Here is an 18,021-nt window from a genome sequence, read left to right as displayed (position 1 = left end):
TAGACTGCACATATCATTTTTATATTCATTGATTTACTGTGTATTGATTGTTATACACAGTACTGTACTGTATATCCTTGATACTCGTTGATAGACTGTACAGTGTACATACATTTATATATTTTCTGGTGATAGATGTGATGTGTAACTGTGTTTAATTCTAACACTATACTGTTGTATAGTGTTGGAAGTGTTAGACACAAATGTCCCTCTGGGGATCTATACAGGGACTTATCTCATCCTACAGCGGTAAGTAAGATTTCAGGGGCTTTCAAAGATGCAATGGTTTATAGATTTAGTTTTTTCTTGTTTAATAGCTATTCATTTAGGGTCTAATGTGATAATGTGGCCTGGAAGTCCTATAAAATTACATATGGATCAAATTCAATATTGATCAATACAATCATACTATAAGGCCAGTGACCTCTGTCTTTCTTGTGCTGTGTTACAAAGGTTACAAATGTGAGAAACAACATCATGCATAATGCCAACTTTGAGGTGAAAGCTGAGCAGTTGAAACAGTATTTGGATCGAATAAGAGTGCTTGGTAAAGCACTGGAGGAACACGTCCCTGAGTTCCAAATCCTGGACAAGGAGATTGATGAGGTGTGTGTGCACTTCTTTGAGTGTCTGTCTGTCTATCTTAGGGCTGGGCATTATGGACAAAATTAAATGTTTTGTCTGTTCCAAATACCTTGATATAAATTAAGACTATTGGTAAATTATTTACACATTGGGATTTCTGATAAATAATCATAAGCATTGCCTAAATTATAACTACAGTAATATGTAAAATATGGGGAAAGGGAAATAATGGAACAGCTAGAACAGTAAATGGTAAATGGTGCATTTATATAGCGCCTTTATCCAAGGCGCTTTACATAGATTGTGCATTACATTCACCCATTCATACTTACACCGATTGCGGCGGAAGCCATGCAAGGTACCAACCAGCACATCGGGAGCAATTTGGGGTTCAGTGTCTTACACATGTAGACAGGAGGAGTCAAGTATAAAGATCAGAACATTACATGACATGACTGACTGTACTCTAATGCAGCCTTTAAAACCAGGAAGACAACACTTATGCCACAATACAATAGTATCCAACAAGGTTCATCATTAAATATTGCTACAGTATAATACTCCCATAAAAATTCAACATTAGCTTTCAACCTGTTAATTTAGCTTTTTCTTTTTTCTTCCTTGTATTCGCTTCAGATATAACCCTTTTACTAAAATATAAATTGTCTTATGTTGGGTCATTTTACAACCAGACTGTTGTTTGTACCTCCATGTGAGCTCAGCTCCAGAATCTAGATTTTACGGTGATCATGTCTACCATGGAGACCAAAGAGTGGACTGAACCAAGTGTTCATACGGAGAGCGAGGAGCGTGCCAAGAGGTTCCTCAGCATGGAGCTAGATATCATGAAGGAAAAGATGGAATGCCTGGCTCAAGAGTATGAAGGAGACAAAGAGAACATGCTGAAGGTAAGATGCGCACGCACATGTGCACAGTCACAGTCATACAGAACACACTTCAACACAGTGAAACAGATCGATCTTGTTGCTTAGAACTACTTGTGGTGTGTGTGTGTGTGTAGCCAGAGGAGCTGCAGTGTGTTAGACAGTTCCTAGAGGAGAACAAGGACCTGAAGGAGAGCCTGGTGCCCCAGTGGGAGAGACTGAAAGAGGTTCAAGAGCAGCATGGAGAGCAGATCGACTCACTTACCGACAGGGTGGACGAACTGGAGAAGAAGTCATACACCTCTGGTAAGAGTTGTTGTTTTTTGGCCATGCATTAATACCATGCTGTATGTAGTACCCATACTGGTTTCCGGTATGTTTGGCATGGTGCAACCACCTGCTGGCCAACACATTTCATACAATAACTTGCCCGTTTTCTTGGGAAGTAAGGCTCCACTGGGATTGTCCCCATACAGTAGGGTAATTATGCCATTTCATATAAGTTCATTATAAGTTCATATTTTTGGAGATACAGATTTAATTTACTGTTATAAACAATACAAGTCAATGTTTAGGATTCATATATGAGGAAAATGTGTTTTACAATATCGTACCATTCACACATTTTCATGATACTTAGAGTACTGTACTACAATACCTGTTTATATGCCTCAACAATCCTCCGCCAATCACAAGAGCACAACTGCCGTTCAAAGTCACGTGTCACAGTTACTTTAGTGTCTTTCGTCAGATATGACAAAAAGTATTAGCCACTAAATCGCTAAAGACGTCCCAAAGAATCTCATCACATAACTCCATGATCCATCATTCTTTTAAGAAATTACAAAAAAAGTACACACCAACATTAAAACAGTGAAATGAAAAACGGTGGTGCATTGGCCATGTTCATACGGTTGCATTTCTTTCTTACGTCACACTATGGTCATTTATGTGTTACAGACCCAGAGTGGGACACAGACATCAGGATGTATAAAAACCATCTGTTTGAATATGCAAGAAAACACGGATGGACTGAGCCTGTCTTCACTCAGATCCCTGAATCTACAGGTGAGTGTTGAATCATGTGCACAATTATGCACTCTTTCATAAACACACAGCACTCAAGCAATCATGTAAACATGTAAACCTCAAAGTAGTTTCATGTATTTTAGCCCTGCCTGCAGCAATCAATGTGTGCATTATTGACAAATTTCTATTCTATACAGAACGCATCATTCTGTATTGTCAACTGCCCAGGAATCTTAACAATTCCACAGTTCTCGTGTGTTACAAGGCTTTGTGTTTGTGACCAACAGCTACAAAATACAGCCTGCCTAAAAAGTCCAGTGAACACGATTTCTGCAAGTGCTGATACCTGCTGTGATACCACCTGTCAGTTGTTTGCATCAGCACATTTTCATCAGTTTTGAGTTTTGACCTTTGACCTTGTGTTTGTCAGGTTTCCGAGGTCAGGTCAGCATTAAGAACCAGACATTCACAGGGACGCGTGTGCACAGGGGCAAACGGCAAGCCGACCAGGAAGTTGCACAAATAGCCCTCCAGCAACTAGTCAAGGAGACACCCAGTGAGCAAGGGGACGAGGACACCTCTGTCAAGGAGACACCCAGTGAGCAAGGGGACGAGGACACCTCTGTCAGCCAAACTCAACAATCAGCAGCAGCAGGTACCGTTTTCCTTGACCAGTGCCGTTTGTTGTCTTGTGTTTAACCAAAGATTAAATATCATAGCAGCTGGTCTGACTTTCTACTTCATTCGCTCTATTAGGCTCCACCTTCTTTGGCAGTGTCACAGTGGGCCTTGACGTTACAGTTTTCTCAGACGAGGGAGGTGGTGGGATCGAGGAGGGTGTGGAGTCCGCCTATAGCAAATTAATGCCTGTGTTTGGACTGGAGCTCTCAGGACCAGGTGGTTTAGACTTTGGAGACTGAGCACTAACCTCATAATCACTATTTGAATGGAAAATCATCCCTGCTGCTTTCCTTCTTGCTAACCATCTCTGCCATCTCTGTCCATCCAGGTTCTTCTTACAAGGATGCAGTTGTACAGTACTGTCTGAGGCGTGATGTTCCGGCTCCGGAGGAAATGGACAAATCGGATTGCTTCACCCTGAAACTCAAAGGACCAATCACCTTCTATGACTCTGGTAAGAATTACTTTTAGGGGGGATCCAACAGTTCCCGGAACCGCATCGGGACCGATTGAAGTGTACTCTGATACGGATCGCTGCAATGTGAAAGCATTGAATACAATTGAATGAAGTGTACTCGGGTGCGGAAGAATCAAGGCTAATGTGAATCATGGCCAGCGGGGGGGACCAGGCAACCGTATTCGGGAACAGTTTGAATCAAATAGACTCAGTGTGAACTGTGAATCCACCCTTTTTTAGCTACAGCGATGAAAATAGTTTATCTCCACGTGATGTGTTATTTAATTGTCTTTTTTCACAATTAGGTTTGTAATCTCAAATAATTCACCATGCATCATTTACAGATTGTTTATAAGCTTTTTATTTTTGTCCGACTCCAGAGGGCTCCAGCAAGAGGAAGCAGGCACAGCAGCAGGCAGCTAAAGCAGTACTGCGGGGGCTGAGTGGGGTCCTAGGGAAGAAGGAGGTGTCGATTGGGAACTACATCGGGGCCCTGAAAGAACTTCTGGAAGCACGGAAGCTGGAGAGTGTCCACTATGATGTCACACAGCGGCCGGTTAGTTCAGGGGAACGAGAGGGAGGGCTACGGAACCAGGAGAGCCAAAGGCAGGGAGCTGAGAGGCAGAGAGAAAGAGAAAGTGGACAAGCCACAGAGAGAAGCACAGAGGATACTATCAAAGCACTGGTGAGGAAGCGGTCTGTGGATGATATGCCAGGTAGAGATGGGAGAATAGAGGACGCCGTTGGCTCATGTAGAATTTCAGAGACTCCCACCGTGCAACCTGGTCAGTCTCCGAAGAGCCAGGTGCCCCTGCATCCACATGCCACAGAGACACAGAGCCAGGTGCCCCTGCAACCACATGCCACAGAGACCCAAACGGCAACTGCTTTGTCAGAAGAAAGAAGTGTTTCAGGACTCTCAGGAGGTGAATCTCAAATGTTTCCAGTCCTTATTTTGAAAACCAAAAGATAGCGATGATGTCCATATAATTGAGATCTGGGATTGAGCGCTAACTGCACAAAAAAACTTGAATTCCTTTTTACAGATGGTGGACGATTTTTGGGGTGTGTGAAGGTGACTGTAAAAAAGGAACTGGAACCTGCTGAGGCCTTAAGCCAGGAGGGGGCAGTACAGGCTGCTTACAGTAGTCTATTGAATGCCTTGTGTCTGGGTCCTACAACTGGTTTAGGTAAGGTACAGTACATAATTTGCACATGCTGTCACCGTATCTCTAGACTTAACAAAAAGATCTGCAGAAGTACACTTATTTAAGTATACATATTAAGTATAAATATTGGCAAGACTGAAGGTAAAAGTAAAAATGTATTCATAAAATTAATTATATCACTTTTTGTCTAGATGGTGGGGACAGGCAGGACCCTGTCCTGGAGTTCTTCACTCTGTCTAAGTGTCGCCCTCCTGTGGAGAAGTTGGAAACAACTGATCATGGGAAACACAGATGCACTCTGACGATTGATGGTGAACTCACCTTCTACAGTCCAGGTGGGGCTCCATTGTCTCTCTCTCTCTCTCTCTCTCGCTCTCTCTCTCTCTCTCTCGTATACAATGGGAAAACTGTTTGTCTCTGGTATCTTGGTATGTCATTGTCAATAGGAAAAATCTCAAAAGCACATTTATTTATTTTGGCATTTCAAATCTAATAACATGGTGTATTTGTCCTAAGAGTGGTCATCTAAGAAGCAGCAGGCAGAACAATGGGCAGCTAAAGAGGCCCTGAGGTGTCTGGTGGGCCTTCTGGGAGGGAAGGACTCCAACTTGTCTGGTCAGAATAAAAAAGCAAACTTGTTTTATTATTTGCACTTACTTTTATATATATATTGCACAAATACAACTGTCATTATGCTTTACTGATATAAAATAATACAAAGAATACATTAAAAAACTGTAAAACTATATAGGTTGAATACTTTTCTATCTGATAAATCAAGGTAAAAATATAATAAGGGAAACTTCTGCCCACACTTGTTCATTCATATTAATACATGTTGTGTTTAAGGTGAGACGAACTACAAAGGCAGACTGCAGGAGCTGCTTGCCAAGCAAGGCAGCACGGCCATGATAGAGTACTCAGTCACAGAGAGAGCAACCGTCAGCACAGTGGCAGGTCAGTGCTGTCTGCTTAATGTCACTTTGCCACTGCATGGCGCCATCTCAACTCCACTCTATTTGCCTTTTTATTTATTTTTTTGTAGGCTACCGTACGTACGTGGTATTTTTCGGTACTCTATCAAGGTTCCAAGTGAGCTGAGGCGATACTAAATGTTGATGTGAAAATGCTGCAGACTACTGATTGGTCCTGACTAGAGAGATAAGGCTGCGTCATGTTACGGCGGACCCTTGAATATTGTTGACACACTTTTAAAGGGGCATTCCACTCATTTTCAACATTTTACTATGTCATTAATATACCTTAGAGCTGTTGTGTGGATAATAATAATTAAAAAAAAGTCCCCCCCATTCTGTGTTTCCTAGAACTAGAGGTCTGAAAATAATCATTAACATGGTGAAACACATCTTGATGACATCATCAAGATGTGTTTCACCATGTTAATGATTTTTTTCATAATTACAGTTCTAGGAAACACAGAATGGGGGGGCTTTTTTATTATTTCCACACAACAGCTCTAAGGTATATTAATGACATAGTAAAATGTTGAAAATGAGTGGAATGCCCCTTTAACTTAGCAGCTGTAAAAGTGAAATGAATTAATTCAGAAACGGTTTTGGTTTACTCGACAGTTGAAATAAAGATAATAAATCCAGAGTAGTGTTCTTTGGTGCTCTACGCAGAGGGTAGGACGTCCGTATGACGACCAGCTACATTGAGGGGACACTATCAACAGTAGACGGTAAGCAGAGTACCTCGTACCAAAATCGAGAGTTGAGTACCATAGCAATGGGAAAGCACCAATAGTGTCCAATAGTGTCCTCTTTAACCCATTTTGACCTGAGATCCGATTCTATAAATGTCTTCTACATCCTGACAGTTTTCTGAAAAAGCTATGTTTCTATGTCAGTCGTTCTTCGATTTTTCAAAAATAGCAGACCTACAAGCTCGTAGTGCGCCACTCGGTGGCGCGCTATGAGCTTGTAGATCTGCTATTTTTCAATAGCTAAAGCATAACATAATGCTAACACCAAAAGGGGTTCCCGCCCAAAATGGGTTAACCCAAATACTGACAATAATATTATGAATGAACCCAAACCCTACTCTTCTACTTCCTGTTCTTCCAGCTCCGGTTCAGGTACCAGATGGCAGTGCTGTGATTGGCCCTGGTCAACAGGCAGGTGTTCCATCACTCATCCCTCCTGTCACCATGGATACAGCGTCTGAGGACTCTGCCCCGCCCCCTGCTAAGATGATACGGATGGATGCTATGCCAGCCAGAGATGGGAGAATAGAGGACGCTGTTGCCTCATGTAGAATTTCAGAGTCTCCAAAGAGCCAGGTGCCCCTGCAACCACATGCCACAGAGACACAGAGCCAGGTTCCCCTGCAACCACATGCCACAGAGACCCAGGGAGACCCAGAGAGCCAGGTGCCCCTGCAACCACATGCCACAGAGACCCAGGGAGACCCAGAGAGCCAGGTGCCCCTGCAACCACATGCCACAGAGACCCAAACGGCAACTGCTTCGTCGGAAGAAAGAAGTGTTTCAGGAGGTGAATCTCAAATGTTTCCTGTCCTTGCAGACGATATTTTGAAAAACAAAAAGACAGCGATGATGAGATCTGGGATTGAGAGCTCAAACATTACGTATTTTCCTGACTCACAATTTGTTTTAAATTTCTCTTTTACAGATGGTGGCCGATTTTTGGGGTGTGTGAAGGTGCCTGTAAAAAAGGAACTGGAACCTGCTGAGGCCTTAAGCCAGGAGGGGGCAGTACAGGCTGCTTACAGTAGTCTATTGAATGCCTTGTGTCTGGGTCCTACAACTGGTTTAGGTAGGGTGCATTTGCACATACTGTCACCAGTATCTCTAGACTTCTACAGAAGTAAATCTTTTCAAATATTAGCAAGACTGAAAGTAAAAGTGAAAATGAATTAATTTGTAAAATTAATTATATCACTTTTTGTACCATGAATTGTGTCTAATCTAGCTGGTGGAGACAGCTACTCTGTCCTGGAGTTCTTCACTCGTTCTAAGTGTCGCCATCCTGTGGAGAAGTTGGAAACAACTGCTGATGGGAAACACAGATGCACTCTGACGATTGATGGTGAACTCAACTTCTACAGTCCAGGTGGGGCTTCATTGTATGTTTCTCTGTCCCTGACTGCATCCAGACAGTCGAGTCACGAAGATGCCAGTTGCCGCGAGCGGCAGGAGTCTCTTCCTGGTTTTTAGACAGCTGGTGGATGGAAATGAAGCTCCACCCACACTGCAACTTGCCGCATAGACAAAGCGTTTCCGGTTTTGTGGCCGAAGTGGCAAGTTGCAGTGTTGGTACCAGGAAGAGATGCTGCTCGCTGGCATCTTTGTGAATCTACTGTGTGGATGCACCCTCTCTCTCTCTGTCTCATTCCCATACAATGGCAAAACTGTTTGCCTCTGGTATGTCAACGGGAAAGATCTCAAAAGCGCATTTATTTATTTCTGCATTTCAAATCTAATAACATGGTGTATTTATCCTAAGAGGGGTCATCTAGAAAGCAGCAGGCAGAACAATGGGCAGCTAAAGAGGCCCTGAGGCGTCTGGTGGGCCTGCTGGGAGGGAAGGAGTCCAACTTGTCTGGTCAGAATACAAATAAATAAAAATAAAAATAAATAAAAGTACAAATATACCGGTACATGAAAATATAATAAGGGAAACCTCTGTTGTGTTTAAGGTGAGACGAACTACAAAGGCAGACTGCAGGAGCTGCTTGCCAAGCAAGGGAGCACGGCCATGATAGAGTACTCAGTCACAGAGAGAGCAACCGTCAGCACAGTGGCAGGTCAGTGCTGTCTGCTTAATGTCACTTTGCCACTGCATGGAGCCATCTCAACCCCACTCTATTTAAAGTTAAAGTAGGTGTACATCATTTTCATCAACTGTCTCCAACACGGGCCCCTCAAGGTTGTGTCCTCAGCCCTTTCCTCTACACACTATACACAGTTGACTATATTAGCCCCTCACCCACTAACATCACATACTTTAAATACTCTGACACTGCCATTCTCGGACTGCTCCATGACAATAACTCTATTACGGACCACCATCGGAACACCATTTCTCATTTTACACAGTGGTGCAACCATCTAGAGTTGAATGTGGACAAAACTAAATAATTGTTCATTGAAACAACCCATACTGGACTTAAGCCATTTAGGCCTGAGATTTTCACTACATTTTCATGATTTTTCAGAGCTACAAGCTTGTATGAGCTTGTAGATCTGCTGTTTTTCAATAGCTGAAGCATAATAGTCCACCAAAAGGGGTTCCCGCCCAGAATGGGTTAACCCACTCCTCATTAATCGTAAAACAGGTTGACAGTTTCACATATCTTGGACTCACTCTGGACAATAGACTTTGGTTAGATCAACACATTACATCTATCCAGTCACGTTTTCAGCAAAGACTCCATGTAATCCATAAGTTAAGATCATTATCTGTTACCCCTCATCTTCAAAATCGAGAGTCGGGTAGACTAGACCCCGGAGAGCACCAATATATATGTCCTCTTTAACCTAAATACTGACAATCATATTTAGGCCTGACGTCGAAATAAAAAAAACATTTGCTCTGAATATATATTCAAAGATTTGTGCCACATTTTTACGATTTTTCAAAAATAGCAGACCTACAAGTTCATAGAGAGCCACTCGGTGGCGCGCTATTTTTCAATAGCTAAAGTATCATATAATGCTTAGTTAAAACACCAATAGGGGTTCCCGCCCAGAATGGGTTAATTAACCCAAACCCTACTCTTCTACTTCCTGATCTTCCAGCTCCGGTTCAGGTACCAGATGGCAGTGCTGTGATTGGTCCTGGTCAACAGGCAGGTGTTCCATCACTCATCCCTCCTGTCACCATGGATACAGCATCTGAGGACTCTGCCCCGCCACCTGCTGAGAAAACTGCCAAGCCGCCGGCTGATGGACCAATGGAAGGTTTGACTGCTGACCGTCCTGATTAGGACAACTTAAAGGACCACTTCACCACTTTTCAACCTATCTTCATATAATAGGTCCTCACTAATAATCATGAAAAAATTGCACGTTTTTTTTCTACTCGGTCTGTGTCTCATAGGACTGTGGGCAGTTTAGAAACTGTCCTCCAGTGACATCATCATTAGGCAGATTCTTTTTTTTTACAAAAATGTTTAGATTTTCATTATCGTGAGAACGATGGCTTCCATTTTCGCATTGCAACTTTTCAGGACTAGAAAGCCTGCAGTTTCTATTAGCTTGTATTCCCCATCGATGATGTCACTGGAGGACGGTTTCTGAACTGCCCACAGCCCTCCTATGAGACACAGACAGAGTAGAAAAGAATTGCGCCATTTTTTCATTATTATTAGTGAGGACCTATTATATGAAGATAGGTTGAAAAGTGGTGAAGTGGTCCTTTAATGAATATCATGACGTTACGAGAGTGACCTCTAACAGCCACTGTATTTAGTTGTCCTCGTGGCCTTTGTGTACAGTATGTACATGTTTGTGCATGTGATGTTTTGACAGAGATCAGACAGTTTCTGCCGCTGGTCAGTGTGAAGCCGGGAACTGTGGTGTGTGAGAGTGTGAACTTCGAGGAGGAATGGGAATGCCGAGTGTCTGTGTCTCTGGAGTGCTTCACCTTCCAAGACCACAGGCCGTTCACCTCCAAGAAAGATGCCTCCCATAACGCCTATCTGACCCTGGGCTGCGCTGGGCAGATCTGCCAGCCTGGTACAGTCTATATGCTTTCACTAATGTGTGTGCCTGTCACACTAATTCCCTTCCCGCATGCATGCAGAGCAGGATATTCTGTGTGTGTGTGTGTGTGTGTGTGTGTGTGTGTGTGTGTGTGTGTGTGTGTGTGTGTGTGTGTGTGTGTGTGTGTGTGTGTGTGTGTGTGTGTGTGTGTGTGTGTGTGTGTGTGTGTGTGTGTGTGTGTGTGTGTGTGTGTGTGTGTGTGTGTGTGTGTGTGTGTGTGTGCAAAATAACTTGGAGAAATAACAGAAAAATTACATTTTGACATTATTAATAGGCTGCTCCAAAGAGATAGAGTCACCAGAGGATCCAGATCAAAATGACATTATTCGGCCCTATCTCAGGATAGGATTTGATAAAAATCAAACTGCTGCTTCATGTCCGTCTCTCTGCAGATGAGAGTAAAGTCAAAGAAAAGGTGAACCAGCACTTCAGCCAGCGTTCCTTCCCTCTTCCTAAGGACGTTTATAAGCAACCAGAACCACTGAAGTTCTGCTGTTCTCTCACCAACATCACCTGTGTCTTCACGTATACTGGAGCAGGTAATGGTGCCACGGATGTGTACGTTTGTGCATGATACTGTAACCAGGTTCATCCGAAATCTATTGCAGCAAAGCGTTGATGACAACTTTTTATTATTATTTTCATATATATTATGCAATCCATTACTTTTTCGATTAATTGAATAATGGAGTAGACTGATTTGTTTTATTAATATTTTAGACTTCACTTAACCCAATCCACGCCATCCATGAGATATCTTGAGGAAAGCTATTATTAGCCTCTGGGCCATCCACGAGAAACATTCGCTTCCGTTAGCTTCCGTTGCTAGCCTTCACAGGCGTCCTATAGAGCGCCGAAGTCCTGACGTCACTCTCTCATCCCCTGGTTCATGGAAGTTTTTCTCTATGGAGAATAACATGGGGTCATCTTAAAACTGTCTCATATAAGAACTGTCGTCCAAAAATAAACAAACCAAAAAGGAATAAAAACAAAGTAAACACACAAAAATAAACAAACTGTCTCGGCGATATTGTCAGGGAGGTGTGTCTGTATCGTTTATGACAGTCCGTCATATTTCATACAGTCTGTTTCTAGCGAAAATGTAACTAATTCAGCAGCAGTAACATTAGCGTTTTCCCTCAGTCAGTTGATTCTTCATATCCATATGAGTGAAGCGGTTTATTGTTTATTTTTCAAACACAGTTCTTATATGAGGGATTACAATGCAAATAAAAAGTACATGAACCTGTGGACTTAGCGCCCTCTACCGATATTGACGTCAGACTTCGGTGCTCTATTGTAGAAACAGCCTATCATGATAATCCGCGGTACACGTGCTCGCGCACAGGGTTATTAGTCATTAAAATAGGTGTCGACTATTCGTCTAATATTTATTCAATTATCGATTATACATTTTTTTGAGTGATTTCATTTGATGAACTGTTTCACCCTTATTCATCACTGTGTGTTCCATAGATTCAAGTGAGGCATCAGCTCGCCAGGCTGCTTTCCGAACAGCGTTGTCTTGCGTCTCTCCTCTCCTGGGGTTTCCTCTGGCCATGCCTACCAGAGCTGAGGAGGCGGAGCACAGACTGAAGACTCTGCTGGAGACAGCGGCATGTGTAAACACGACGACAGACCAGACATCTACGCTGTACAGAAGCTCAGCCATGCTCACATTCGCAGGGTTCGTGTTTAACCACTCTTAACCGCAGAATACTTTGTCATATATAATACGACAAATAGCGAAAGTAGGAGATCGAAAAGATAACTAAATGAGAAAAAGAGGTTGCGCATCAGCAATGGTTTTCAGTGGAGTGCCAGACCCAAATCCAGTATACATCAAAAAACAGGAATTAAAAAAATTCCAAAAAGGTAGCACATCCAAAAATTAAACAAGCGGTGGACAAAGGACGCTTCTGCGTTTCGGCTATGCAGCCTGCTCTGATGAAGGCTGCATAGCCGAAACGCGTAAGCGTTCCTTTTTGGTGTGCCAATAAAGAAATGGAAATGTGAGTACTTTGTCCACCGCTTGTTTAATTTTTGGATGTGCTACCTTTTTGGAATTTTTTTAATTCCTGTTTTTTGAGATCGAAAAGATGTTTCCACCTTAAAACGGAATTCAAACGTTATTTCTATCATATGAGCAGCTCACTTTTAATTTGTGAATTTGAACAAGTCATCCCTTTGGACAAACAGCAGTGACAAGACTGTAATGATGATGTCATTTGAAGACAACAACAATGACTGAACTGGGATATGACAGAATCCATGGTGGTTTTACAGTTCACTATAGTATGGCTTCATTTTCTGAGCCCTGCATTTAAATAAAACTGATTTAGATAATATCTCAAACTAAACGTCTATGAGGTCACAATGTTAGTCACTAATTCAGTGTGAATGAACAAACTGGAGGTTTGCACTACTATCGACGATGAAATGGTTTCCAGAAATACAAACATCCCAACCCAACTCTGGTGTACTGTGGGCAGGTTTTGCATGGAGACCGCCGGAGAGGGGAGTAAGAAGGAGACGAGATACAAGCTTAGTCAGCGCCTGCTGAGACTGTTACAGGGTCCAGACACAGGTGAGCTCCATCCTCATGTCCACAGTTAACCACAGGTCCACAGGTGAGCTCCATCCTCATGTCCACAGTTAACCCTATTCACAGGTGAGCTCCATCCTCATGTCCACAGTTAACCCTATTCACAGGTGAGCTCCATCCTCATGTCCACAGTTAACCCTATTCACAGGTGAGCTCCATCCTCATGTCCACAGTTAACCACAGGTCCACAGGTGAGCTCCATCCTCATGTCCACAGTTAACCCTATTCACAGGTGAGCTCCATCCTCATGTCCACAGTTAACCACAGGTCCACAGGTGAGCTCCATCCTCATGTCCACAGTTAACCACAGGTCCACAGGTGAGCTCCATCCTCATGTCCACAGTTAACCCTATTCACAGGTGAGCTCCATCATGTCCACAGTTAACCACAGGTCCACAGGTGAGCTCCATCCTCATGTCCACAGTTAACCCTATTCCTTGTGATTTCAAAGGTGTTTTGCATTAGCCTAATTAGATTGAGCCCATGTTATGGCCAGCATAATGTGTAGCATTATGTTTATTGCATTTACTCCCCATCTTCTGCTGCAGTCTGAAAAGAGTCCCCCTCATCCCCTATCACTCCTTATTTATTTGTATCACTAATTGTTGCCTATTTTGATGTTTGTTATTGCATCCAGATATAGGCTACTGTGTGGTTGTTACTTGTTCACATACTATATGTTATGAACTTTATTTAGATAGATGTGCTGTTTGCTTGTACACAGTAGCTAAGTTTGTCTTATACGCTTTCTTTGATATCTACCGGCGGTGTTGTAGCAATTCAATGTTTCCTTGCCATGCTATTTACTTGACTGCCTACCCTGTTGTTGATTAACTGGAGTCCATGTTCTTCACTCTTATCTTAAACTTTGTAACTTTGTAACTAACTATCTTACACTTTGTAGCTCCACTTTGTGCATAAGAGTGTCTCCTAAATTGTAAATTGATATGTATTCAGCCACAGGGCTAAATTGCTGATCCAGCTGTTGCTAATCTGTCCATTCATCTATTCATTTAGCATCCACAAGTAAAGATCAGTCCATGAGGAATGCCCTCCAAGAGTGGTTTGCAAAGAGACGTCTAGAGACGCCTGTATTTGAAGATACAGATGGTAAATTTGGAACCAGAATCACCTTCTCAGCCCCTCTCTGCTTATACTCAGGTAATATTATTCTATTAGTCGCTACTGACTGACTCACTTACTCGCAAAGTGTTTCATTTCATTGATTGTTGATCTGTGTGAGCAGTCTTTGTAACATTTATTATCTCTATGGTCTCTTGTAGATTGGCAGGACAGTCACGAGACAGCTGGAAGGACATTGGTGGACGAGCTTAAGAGGAGGTTCTAAATTAGTTTGTGTGATTGACCATTGAGATGCATCCTCTTCACTGCAACATCAAGGCATAACACAAGGCTATAGCATGTCCATCTCATTGACGTCACGTACAACAGTGTGAAGCGGCTACGTTGATAGGCTTTTAAACAGGTTAATCAATCAAACATAATTAGGGCTTAGGGCTCCATTAATCATTGTAATAGTCTTTACTAATAGAGTATGTTGTGTATATATTACACATCTTCCTCATGGATAATGCTATTTGTCATGATTGTGTCTTTCTGTCTCCCTGTTGTTTTATTGTTGTGTTAGTTGGTTATAGTTTGTGTTTTTCACACACAATTCAATTCAAATGAGCTTTTTTTGGCATGAGGTAACATACGTTTACAGTACATTGCCAAAGTGTCAAACAGTGTCAGTGTCAAACAAACACGCATGTTGACCAGTTCATTGATTCATTAAATAGTTCTATATTGTGATAATTATTGCTGTAGTATAGACTATATTTTGATTGATTGATTGATTGATTGTTTATTTATTTTCGTGTCATGCACAGCTTGTGCCCAACCCTCATGGGTTTATAAGACACCATTTCACAGTTGTAATTACAGCATGTTTTACATTACATTTATGCATTTACAGCATGTTTACATTACATAATTCAGTGTATTACACCTCAGATGTATACAGAGTATTCTGCCTTCTTTCCCAAGCTTGACAGATAAAATCTGCTACAACGAAAGTCCCTTTGGCAAAACATATCTCCATTTTTACATAGTCATTTAAATCTAGGAAATGCCCACATATAGAAGACATCTTATTAACCAGAATATCCCTTATGTCATCGTATTTAGAGCAGTAAAACAAAAAGTGAACTTCGTTTTCAATTTCATCTAGATCACAGAACAGACAATATCTCTCATCTTCAGGGGTGGCATTAAACCTGCCAGTCTCCAGTGCTAATGGTAATGTTCCTGACCTTATTTGAGCACAGAGAGATCGTTGTCTTTTGTTTAAATTAAACTTCACATAAGGTTCTACAGTGTACATGTCCTTTATAAGGCAGTAGGTTCGCAACTTAGGTTTGTACCATAGGTCCCTGCACCAGTTTTCTTTGTATCTGGAGAACATTGTATTTCTAATTTGTTGAACATTACATTGTAATCTATTTTGAAAAATAAAAAACAAATCTCTATATAGTGTTTGTTCAGTAACAGTGTAAAATAGCTCACTGTTATTGAACAAACACTAGCAATGACTAGTATACAGTAGCAATGATTACTCTCACAATATAGAGCTATTTAACAGTTATTTACGTAACGTACCCTACCTGTAAATGGATTAGATCAATGGTTTTCAACCTTTTTTATATCATAGCCCATTATTTATTTGGCATTTGAGCCACGGAACCATTTGATGAGATTTAGCCTTTCATTTGAGCCACGGAGCACCATTTGAGCCACGGAGCACCATTTGATGACATTTAGCCTTTCATTTGAGCCACGGAGCACCATTTGAGCCACGGAGCACCATTTGATGACATTTAGCCTTTCATTTGAGCCACGGAGCACCATTTGATGACATTTAGCCTTTCATTTGAGCCACGGAGCACCATTTGATGACATTTAGCCTTTCATTTGAGCCACGGAACACCATTTGATGACATTTAGCCTCTCAGACCCATTTGAGCCACGGAGCACCATTTGATGACATTTAGCCTTTCATTTGAGCCACGGAGCACCATTTGATGAGATTTAGCCTTTCAGACCCAAGACTATTTTGTTATCGTTTGATAAGATTTTGTCCACAATTCCATGCTGTATTGATGTTGGTACCATAGGAGAGATAACAGGAAAGCATTAATCAAAATAACAATTCTTCTACTATACATTCTCTAATTGTGTAGACTTCTTGTAATTTAAGTAATGGTTTAAAAGTGTAAAATGAGACCAAATGGTAAAATGGTAAATGGTGCATTTATATAGCGCCTTTATCCAAGGCGCTTTACATAGATTGTGCATTACATTCACCCATTCACACACACATTCATACACCGATGGCGGCGGAAGCCATGCAAGGTAACAACCAGCACATCGGGAGCAATTTGGGGTTCAGTGTCTTGCCCAAGGACACTTCGACATGTAGACAGGAGGAGCCGGGATTCGAACCGCCGACCCATGGATCATTGGACGACCTGCTCTACCTCCTGAGCCACAGCCGCCCTGGACGCGTACGGGTCGCGTACGTTTCATTTTATACTCGACCCGCCCCAGCATGCCGTGCATGTGTGTTCTGACGGCGTACAGGAAGAGGAGCAGCGTGTGGAACAGGATGTTCCTGTCCTCGGCGAGGCTGTACACGTGTCCGCGGTGGAGCAGCTGGTAGCACGGCGGCTTGGCGGCGCCCTGGCGGATGCAGAGCGGCCTCTGGGGCGCACCGTCGTCAGGCAAAGCTTTATTGCCCACCACATTGACCGCGTCATCGGGCAGTAAATGTTAAATAAATGCTTAAACATGTAGCTAGGTAGGTGTAATGTTAAGCCCTAACCACACCAAAGGGTCAAGACGGTTTTAGCGTTGTCCCCGCAATGTGATATGTCTTGTTGCACGTTGACCCACGTTGACCCTAGTGATTCAACGCATGGAATTCAATGGCCCAAACCACACAAAAGAGTCAAGACGGTTTTAGCGTTAACTCCTTGCAACCGTTTGGACCCAAGGAGTTGCATGGTGACCCTTTGGTGTGGTTAGGGCTTTAGAGTCCAGAAGTGAACCTTTCAATCCTGTTTTCTTCAAGACATTACTCTGTAAGCCATATCTCCAAAACTGGTGGGTCAAACTGAATAACCAATATGTCAATTTGAAGCTATGATTCCCTGCTTTCACATGACATGAAAACAATAAAATTAAAACAATTTCAATGACTTAGCCTCAGTCAGAAACGGTCACATTTAGTCATATAGGCCGTCAAAGTCCATTAGCCTTATGAACTTATTGAATGACCACTGAACTCTGTGTCGTTTTGGATTTACAGTTCTGACATGTTACTGTCGCACGTAGAGCAGCTGCTGAGGGCTTTTATCCTTAAGATCAGCGTGTGTGATGCCGTTCTAAATAACAATCCACCAGGTAAGCAACATGGTTTTTTACATGCATGTAACCACATTAACACTGGTGTCCCTATTTTGGTCAAATTTGTAGAAGATTATAGCAGATCTACAAGCTCACAACGTGCCATTTTTGTGATTTGTTGTACAAAGTACTAGGGTTTAAAGGACCACTTCACCACTTTTCAACATCTCTTCATATAATTGGTCCTCACTAATGTTCATGATAAAACACCACCATTTTTTCCTACTCAGTCTGTGTCTCATAGGAGGGCTTTGGGCAGTTCGGACACCCGTCCACCAGTGACATCATCATTAGGCAGATTTCTTTTAAAACAAGATTTGTTTTAAAATATATTTAGATTTGTATTATTGTGAGAACGATGGCTTCAACTTTTGCATTGCAACTTTTCAGGAAAA

The 18,021-nt window shown here is 42.2% G+C and overlaps 1 protein-coding gene across 1 annotated transcript; it reads left to right on the top strand.

Annotated features, from left to right (window-relative positions):
• The first annotated feature begins 450 nt into the window (after positions 1-450).
• On the top strand, positions 451-14,763 carry LOC306931847 (uncharacterized protein). The gene is made up of 24 exons (XM_079513492.1): positions 451-606; positions 1,308-1,493; positions 1,607-1,775; positions 2,430-2,537; positions 2,929-3,153; positions 3,255-3,395; positions 3,508-3,633; positions 4,017-4,562; positions 4,683-4,826; positions 4,997-5,140; positions 5,322-5,420; positions 5,655-5,762; positions 6,893-7,321; positions 7,460-7,603; positions 7,760-7,900; positions 8,294-8,392; positions 8,487-8,594; positions 9,589-9,750; positions 10,321-10,527; positions 10,947-11,093; positions 12,031-12,241; positions 13,047-13,141; positions 14,177-14,320; positions 14,443-14,763. Exons 1-24 carry the CDS (start codon positions 478-480, stop codon positions 14,505-14,507), a joined length of 4,077 nt encoding a protein of 1,358 aa, XP_079369618.1. The 5' UTR covers positions 451-477; the 3' UTR covers positions 14,508-14,763.
• The last annotated feature ends 3,258 nt before the right edge of the window (positions 14,764-18,021 follow it).

The sequence above is a fragment of the Electrona antarctica genome, assembly GCF_951216825.1.
Source record: "Electrona antarctica genome assembly, chromosome: 2".
Taxonomy (NCBI): Eukaryota; Metazoa; Chordata; class Actinopteri; order Myctophiformes; family Myctophidae; genus Electrona; species Electrona antarctica.
This window is presented reverse-complemented; position numbering and strand designations above follow the sequence as displayed.

Coding starts and splice junctions, on each gene's coding strand:
- LOC306931847 (XM_079513492.1), top strand. CDS start 478: ATGCATAATGCCAACTTTGAGGTGAAAGCTGAGCAGTTGAAACAGTAT. Junction 1,776..2,429: donor GAAGAAGTCATACACCTCTG/GTAAGAGTTGTT, acceptor TATGTGTTACAG/ACCCAGAGTGGGACACAGAC. Junction 4,563..4,682: donor TGTTTCAGGACTCTCAGGAG/GTGAATCTCAAA, acceptor TCCTTTTTACAG/ATGGTGGACGATTTTTGGGG.